This window comes from Quercus suber, unplaced genomic scaffold (genome assembly GCF_002906115.3).
Source record: "Quercus suber isolate HL8 unplaced genomic scaffold, Cork oak 2.0 scaffold_515, whole genome shotgun sequence".
In the NCBI taxonomy this organism is placed as follows: Eukaryota; Viridiplantae; Streptophyta; class Magnoliopsida; order Fagales; family Fagaceae; genus Quercus; species Quercus suber.
In genome coordinates, this window is record NW_027069964.1 from 230,886 (window position 1) to 240,055 (window position 9,170).

General features: G+C 32.6%; 1 protein-coding gene and 1 pseudogene across 1 annotated transcript; both read left to right on the forward strand.

Annotated features, from left to right (window-relative positions):
* Positions 1 to 2,727: 2,727 nt before the first annotated feature.
* LOC112016210 (uncharacterized) lies at positions 2,728 to 4,445 on the forward strand (annotated as a pseudogene).
* A 2,144-nt stretch (positions 4,446 to 6,589) lies between these two features.
* Positions 6,590 to 8,830, forward strand: LOC112016211 (uncharacterized). Its single transcript, XM_065763602.1, is given in 4 exon segments — positions 6,590 to 7,403; positions 7,758 to 7,999; positions 8,396 to 8,545; positions 8,547 to 8,830. Coding segments are annotated over 4 exon segments (954 nt in total). The 5' UTR covers positions 6,590 to 6,938; the 3' UTR covers positions 8,644 to 8,830.
* Positions 8,831 to 9,170: the final 340 nt, after the last annotated feature.

The window sequence follows — 9,170 nt, forward strand, 5'->3', positions numbered from 1 at the left end:
TTTTTTTTTTTTTCATTTTCGGCAATGACATTGCCACAATTGCCAAAAAAAAATTGCCACAAACCCATTGAAACTTTTTTTTTCCCTCCCATTTTCGGCAAGCCACAACTGCCACAAAATTTTCAGCAAATCCATTACACTTTTTTTTTTTTAAGAAATAATAAGTCCACACAATTTTTACAATATTTTTACAATAAATTTTAAGTATCAGGTTGTTACTTGTTGTTATTGTTAAATTAAAATAGTAATCTCAATGTCAAATTTAAATTTGAACTAATAATAACTAGTTACTTATGATTTATTGTGAAAATATTGTAAAAATATTATGTACGTAGCACATTATATTTTTCTTTAATTCTTCCCCAGATTTTGGCATTCACTTTTTTTTTTTTTTTTTTTTTCGGGGAAAATATCATTGCCACAATTACTTTTTTTTTTTTTGGGCACTCACTCATTATTGCACTTCTCACACTCACACATTCGGGCAGGCACAGGAAAATTGGGCAGATGAATTTCGACAACACTGTTGCCGAAATTCAAGGTTTACTGTTGCCGAAATTAAGATTTTCTCTTTCCTCCTTTTTCTCATTCTCTCTCCTACTTTTTGTTGAATTTCGGCAACAGTGTTGCCGAAATTCAATCTCTCTCCTCATTTTCCTAAATAACTTGGAACAGTACCTATAACGCAAATATGTTTTAAATTTAGCAATATTTAGCCAAAAAACTCAGCTATTCTCGTGCATTACACAGGTTAGTGACTAGTAATAATGTAAAAGCAAAGCGTTTAACTTTTTGTTAACCACTTTTTATTGTGTCATGTGACTATATATTTATGCCACGTATACATTTAAAAACACCGAAAAGTTATGTCTTTTCATTTTACCTGTTAAGTTTCAGTATCTACTCACTGTTTCACATAAGATATATATATTAAAACAAAAAACTATCATTGAGAAAAAGTATTAGTAAGGCATAGGGAAAGAGAATGAAAAATCTGAAAAGAAAAGCATTTGGAAAGCGTTCAAAGAAATTTGTAAGTATTGTTCCTGTCGTTGGTGTGGCTTGATTCCTAGACCTTTTCATTATTTAACGAAAAAACCGACTTACAAAAAAAAATCATCTGCCCAAACAGTTGGGAATTTAAAGTAATATAATGAAATCACTACAAAAAAATAAGGGCTATAGTGGCATTTTACATAAGTCATAAAAACGCTGCTATAGGTCCATTTGGGCTATAGTTTTGTTTTCTACTTTTCTATAGTGGCGCCACAAAACGCTACTATTGTACCAGGACTATAGATCTATAGCAGCATTTTACAAAAACACCACTATAAGTTCATACCCTGTAGTGGCATTTTTAAACCCTGCTATAGGTGAATATATATATATATATATATATTTTTTTTTTTTAATTGGCTATAGCAGCGTTTCAAAATGCCACTATAGCCAACAACCACCAACCAAAAAAAATGGTAAATTAAAAAAGTGTTATGTAATTTTCATAATTTCATATAAATTAAATAGATTTTAAAATTTATGAAACATAAAATTAAATGCTCTAAAATTTTAAAAATTCCATAAACAAAAAAGAATAAAAATAAAACAACAATAATATATCTAAATAGAAAAAATTTTGAAGAACCAAACAAATCAAACACAAACACAATGAAAAACTTAGAAAAATCAATCACGATGAGCAACCTAGAAAAATCAAACTTGGTTCTCAAATGAGCACAATACATAACGTAGAAGCAAATTCAAACCTAAATAAATCAAACACATAAATTTTTGAACTAGGAAAGACAAACATAAAAATAAGTACAAACTTAGAAAATTCAACAGCACAAGCCCATTAGCATTAGAGTCTCAGCCACCACCAATCCGACCACATGTTATCATTAAAAAAAAAGTGTATATATATATATATATATTTTTTTTTTTGGGCTGGACCTATGTTGGCGCTTTCCAAATGCTAGTATAGGTCCTTATCCATTATTGGTACCTAAAAAAAAAAAATTTTTTTTTTGGCTGGACCTATGGTGGTCTTTCCAAATGCCGATACAGTCTTTGTAAGACTTGGACCTATGGTCCCCAATTTTTTTTTTATTTTTTTTTTTGGTTGGACCTATGGTGGCGTTTGAAAAATGCTACTATAGGTCCTTCTTTTTTTTTTTTTTTTGCCGACCTATGGTGGCGCTTTCCAAATGCCTCTATAGGCCCTTGTAAGACCTAAACCTAAGCCCCTGAATCTTTTTTATTAACAAAAAGTTCTAGAGAGAGATAAGAGAATAAGAGAGTGTGACCTCTGAGAGAGAGAGAGAGAGAGAGAGAGAGATGAATAAAAAATGAAAGGAAGAGAGAGAGAAATGAATAAAAAATGAATATTTTTAGGTAATGTAAAAAATAAAAGTTTTAATGTTGGTTGTGTTGTAAAGTCTATTATTAAAATAGATAGAATAGCTTTTTAAGTTGTTAAATACTAAATTTTTTTTTTTTTTTTGCCGTGAATGCTTTAAGATATGCCAACCAATCTTTTTGCTTAATAGGTTATCCCTTTATCTTTTTCTTCTTCTTTTTTTAATCTTTTTTTTTTCAATTTCCCTTTATCCTTTTTTTATTTCTTTAATTTTAAGTTTTTGATTTGATAAATGGAGATTAGGGGTTTGAACAGAAAAATTATAATATTTTCATGGTGAACAACATTATTTGTCTATCATTACACCCTTGTGCTTGTTTAAGCCTGAAAGAGTGAAGGCATTTGTGTGCCTTAGTGTTCCATTCGCGCCAAGTAGTCCACAGATGAAGCCAATGGATAGAATGCGAGGTTTCTTTGGAAATGACTACTATATATGCAGATTTCAGGTTCTTGTTTTGTTAACATGGCCAGATGTGGCCTCTTGTATGATTAAATGATCATGTTTTAGTATAAAATCTTATTTGTTTAATCCCATTTACCTCATTGGTGCCTAGTTTCTATGAAACAGCTGAAACAGTTAGGTAAGCATGCTTGTTTGATTTGAGCAAAGGCTCTCTAAGTCACATTATTTGTTTTGTTATGATTCTTGCCCAAGATTTTTAGGCTTACACTTATAGTACACGTTACATTCCAAGTTATAAGAGGCTTATCTTGGACTCTGAAAATTTAAAACCAAAACTTTGTAACTAACATCTTATATTGCCACCCAATTTTACTTTGATATTTCCATATGTGTTGCAGGCACTAGGAGAAATTGAAGCTGAGATTGCTGAAATAGGTACAACAAAGGTACTCAAGACCATTTTCTCAATTCGAAAACCGGGTCCACCCTGCTTCCCTGAAGGAAATGCATTTGGAATCAGTACGTACCAATGCTTCAATTTCCTTGCCCTCTTGGCTTTCAGAAGAAGAGCTTATTATGTCACAAAATTTGACCAAAAAGGCTTCACTGGAGGATTGAACTACTACCGAGCAATTGATCAGTATGTTACAAACTTCAATGAAAATATTTCAAAATATAAATGTCAAAACATTTCTTATGCTTAAGACTTGATATGTAACAATTTCTAGGTGCCCATTTCACGTTTAAGGTTTTAATTCTTAAATCTAACTGTGTATAGAGTCATGTTTTTTAAAATGACTATATCTTAGATTTGTAATATTTAATATGAAACATGAGATTGATTTATTTCAAATGGAGATGATCCTCTTCCAGGACACTCACCCGGCATGTTTTTAATCAACAAAAGAACCAAAATCTTGGGTTCGCATAAAATATAAGCATGGAACTTAAATCTTGGTCTTCCTTAACATTAAATGTCCCAGTACTTTGGTATTCATAAAACAAACGTTTGAGAATTAGTTTATGATTATTGCAGAAACTGGGAGGTCACAGAAAAATGGACCGGAGTGCAAGTGAAGGTACCTGTGAAGTTCATAGTGGGGGATTTGGAAATGGTGTACACCACCCTGGGAACAAAGGAATACATACACAATGGTGATTCCAAGAAAGATGTGCCATTTTTGGAGGAAGCTGTTGTGATGGAAGGGGTGGGTCACGTCATCAACCAAGAAAGAGCAAAGGAAATCGGTTCTCACATCTATGACTTCATTAAGAAGTTCAAATAAATTCTGTCAGTAATTTGTGCACTGTTTCTATGGGTTCATTAGAATTTCAATCTGTCACCTCTAGTGAAAGTTGATCTATAAAAAGTAAATGAAATATTTTAGTGCAGGATTGAATTACATATGACGACACAACCACGCTGTCCAACCGGTCCTTTTGACCTTACAGTGGTTATTACAAGGAGTTTGTACTTAGAACCATCCACTCCCAAGTTTCTAGCAAAACTTTTCCATCTTCCCTTTATTTTTAGTTGACATAAGTAATTATTATTTGATATTAAGTCTTGTTGTATAAGAATGTTCTTCTCTATTTCATTTAATTATCTAATAGAAGATTCGGTACTTGTTTGGTTCCAATATTAATCTATAAATTATTGGTTCCATAGTCATGACCATTATTAAGAATGAAGGGGCTTGATTTTACTTTCCTTCCTAAATAGAAATATAGAAATTGATGGGTTCTACCCCTTAGAAATAGGAATAAGATAACCAGAATTGCACATATAAATTAAGAATAGGTTTAATAACAACTTTTATTTTTCCATAATTTGCTAAAGTGATAAATTGTGAATGGTAGTAAATATTTAGTAGACTGTAATAGACATTGTAATGTAATAACTATTCATATGGTTTAACTATTCTTTAATTAGTTATTTTTATACTACATAAAATAGTCATTCCTTATAAATAACTATTTTTCAAAATTAAGAATAACTATTATTCTTTAGCTAATTTGTAGTAGATATTCTTTAGCAAATGCAATAGTTTCTAAAATTAATATATATTCAAATAAATAAACTTGTCATATACAAGTAACAATTATAAAAATAAAAAATTCATAAAAAAAATAACTCATTTCTCTCTCAATTTTTTTAAAAATTATTATTTTTAAAGAAATATAATTGTATGAGTAAAATATTTCATAAAATAAACCTTAAGTTATATTTTAATGTTACAACTCACAACCAAACTTATAAATAAGTTAAATTATTTTATTACAACACATTTTATTTTCAATAATAAATATTACAATTTTTGTTGTAATCCTTATTCAGTGTACTAAACATGCCTTTAATACTAGGCTCATGTAAAAATAATTGTCAACCACTTACAACTTGCCACCAACAAGTTGCAAAAGTAAAAATTAAAGAGAGTGAAATTTTGTGTCAATAACAGAGTTGATAAGAGGAACAAAAAATTGCAAAAATAAAAATTAAGGAGAGTGAAATTCGTGTCAATAGCAGAGTTGTTAAGAGGAACAAATCCCATGGTTAAAATTTCTAATTTTATGAATAGCACCATAGTTTAAAACTGAAATGGGAAAAGACACACATTGAGTTATCATTTTATTTTGGCCCATCCCATTAGCTATAAGCTATAGATGGTTTTAATAATATCTTCACAAAAGTGGCATAGACTTACGCTTTCGAAGTTTTATTTATTTTTTGGTGAATAATTGAACGCCAGTTTAAAGTTTAAAAAATGCTATCATGAATTAATGATTACATGTAATCCTGACATGGACATACTTTCTTGAAGTTCCTTGTTAAGAGCACCCATAGCAGACGTGGGATATGTGCCAAATGCTAAAAATTTGGCACATATCCCACTCCAAACACCAAAAATTCATTCTATCAAATGTGCTAAATCTCAAAAATTTTGCCACATGTGAACAATACCATTGCAAATTTGCAACGGTACAGACGAATAATTGTATAATTTTTATTGTTTTTTTTTAATTCTATTTTCTCTCTCCTCTCTCTTCAATTTATTCTTTTCTCTTCTCTCTCACCTTTGTTCTCTCTCACCGGTTCCCTCTCAATGATTCCCTTTCTCTTATAAATTGTTGATCTTGATCTGTCATCACCAATATCTCACTAATTGCATTTTGCATCGTTATCACCGATCTCTCTGGGCATCATCATCGTCATCGCCGATCAGAGTCGACTTGGGCATCAACGTTGAGGTGAGATTGAAATCGACATTGAGGTGAGATCTTGATCGTGGGCATCGACGTTGAGGTGAGGTGAGACCTTGATCGTGGGTTGTCGGTGCTTGTGGGTTTTGGTTGCTGGTGCAAGTGGATTCGTGGCTTTGGGTTGGTGGTGCTAGTAGTTTCGTGAGTTTGGGTTGCTTGGATTTTGGTTGTGTTTTTTGGATTTAAGTTGCTGTGCTAGTGGGTGTTGCTCTGTTTTTAATGGATTTTGTGGTGGATTGTTGATGACGGTGGTTGTGGTGGTGGTTTTGTTTTTAGTTTTTTGTTTTGCAATGGATTGTGGCTGCCACGGTGGTGATGGTGGTGGCGACGGCAGCAGTGTTGTGGATGTTATTTATTATGTTAGATATATTATTTTATTGTGTTATTTATATTATTTTTTTATAAACAAAAAGTTTATATTATTTTAATATACAGTAAATATTATTTTAATGTATAGAATTGAATGATAAAATATATGATAAATAAGATGTTATAAAATACCGTGATAAAATAATAAATTAGATTTTTGATGTTATAAAATATTCTTTTTTTTGCAACATCTGCTGTGAATGCTCTAAACCAATCTCACATGAGCTCCAGCATTAATGTTATGTTACTGTGTTCTTCCCCGACAGTCCCTTGCCTTGAAAAGCCACGCTAGACCTTCCCAAAAGCAGTAGCAAAGTTATTTAATTATAGACTCAACTTTTCTGTGCTCTGCATTAACTCCTGTCTGTTCATAACACCTCTCTTTAAATCCACTAGCTGGCTACTTACACCACCCCATGAAGCTTAAGCTCATGAGAAAGAGCAAAGAGAAAAAAAGAGTTTTTACTTCTTAGACAAAGAGAGACAGGCATGGAGGGGATAGATCATAGGATTGTGAGTGTCAATGGCACCAAAATGCACATAGCAGAAAAAGGACAAGGCCCAGTAGTACTATTCCTCCATGGCTTCCCTGAGCTTTGGTACTCCTGGCGCCACCAGATTCATGCTTTGAGCTCACTTGGATACCATGCTGTAGCAGCATATCTCCGGGGCTTCGGTGACACTGAAGCACCAGCTTCCATCACCAGCTACACCTGCGATCACATTGTCAATGACCTTATCGCTCTCATGGACTCTCTGGGTTTGGAGCAAGTGTTTCTTGTGGCACATGATTGGGGAACCATCATGGGTTGGTACTTGTGCTTGTTTAAGCCTGAAAGAGTGAAGGCATTTGTGTGCCTTAGTGTTCCATTCGCACCAAGGAGTCCACAGATGAAGCCAATGGATAGAATGTGAGGTTTCTTTGGAGATGACTACTATATATGCAGATTTCAGGTTCTTGTTTTGTTAACATAACCAGATGTGGCCTCTTGTATGATTAAATGATCATGTTTTAGTATAAAATCTTATTTGTTCAATCCCATTTACCTCATTGGTGCCTAGTTTCTATGAAACAGCTAAAACAGTTAGGTAAGCATGCTTGTTTGATTTGAGCAAAGGCTCTCTAAGTCACATTATTTGCTTTGTTATGATTCTTGCCCAAGATTTTTAGGCTTACACTTATAGTACACGTTACATTCCAAGTTATAAGAGGCTTATCTTGGACTCTGAAAATTGAAAACCAAAACTTTGTAACTAAAATCTTATATGCCACCCAATTTTACTTTGATATTTCCATATGTGTTGCAGGCACCAGGAGAAATCGAAGCTGAGATTGCTGAAATAGGTACAGCAAATGTACTCAAGACCATTTTCTCAATTCGAAAACCAGGTCCACCCTGCTTCCCTAAAGGAAATGCATTTGGAATCAGTACCAATGCTTCAATTTCCTTGCCCTCTTGGCTTTCAGAAGATGAGCTTACATATTATGTCACAAAATTTGACCAGAAAGGCTTCACTGGAGGATTGAACTACCACCGAGCAATTGACCAGTATGTTACAAACTTCAATGAAAATATTTCAAAATATAAATGTCAAAACATTTCTTATGCTTAAGACTTGATATGTAACAAATTCTAGTTGCCCATTTCACGTTTAAGGTTTTAATTCTTAAATCTAGCTGTGTATAGAGTCATGTTTTTTAAAATGACTATATTTTAGATTTGTAATATTTAATATGAAACATGAGATTGATTCATTTCAAATGGAGATGATCCTCTTCCAAGACACTCACCCGGCATGTTTTTAATCAACAACAGAACCAAAATCTTGGGTTCACATAAAATATAAGCATGAAACTTAAATCTTGGTCTTCCTTAACATTAAATGTCCCAGTACTTTGGTATTCATAAAACAAACGTTTGAGAATTAGTTTATGATTATTGCAGAAACTGGGAGGTCACAGAAAAATGGACCGGAGTGCAAGTGAAGGTACCTATGAAGTTCATAGTGGGGGATTTGGACATGGTGTACACCACCCTGGGGACAAAGGAATACATACACAATGGTGATTTCAAGAAAGATGTGCCATTTTTGGAGCGCCGTTGTGATGGAAGGGGTGGGGCACGTCATTAACCAAGAAAGAGCAGAGGAAATCGGTTCTCACATCTATGACTTCATTAAGAAGTTCAAATAAATTCTGTCAGTAATTTGTGCACTGTTTCTATGGGTTCATTAGGATTTCAATCTGTCACCTCTTGTGGCACTAATTAAGCTTGGTGGTTGAATAGAACTTGTCATATTATCTACAAGGCTGCTTTATTAAGTATGAATTTCAACTTGAATATCTATTTCTTTACAGTTATTTCATTATTATTGAGAAGCACATATTGGTACATGGATTACCCAAATCCCAGTTATTCATGGATGGTTAAAATTTGAGTTTAAATTGTTGTTTTAAGACTCACTGAGTGTGGATGTGTGTAAATTACTCGTACAAAGAATTATATAGTTATTTTTGTAGAAGTGGAAGTTGAATAGAAGTAGATAGGAGCTTTTGAAAGAAGCCAAAAGGCTTTCATAAATTAAAAAAAAAAAAAAAAAAAAAAAAAAAACCAAAAAAAAAAAAAAAAAAAAAAAAAAAAAAAAAAAAAAAAANAGAGAGATTACAATTAAGAAGAAAACAAAAAAATCTCTTAGAGAGATTACAACAGTGAAGAAGAC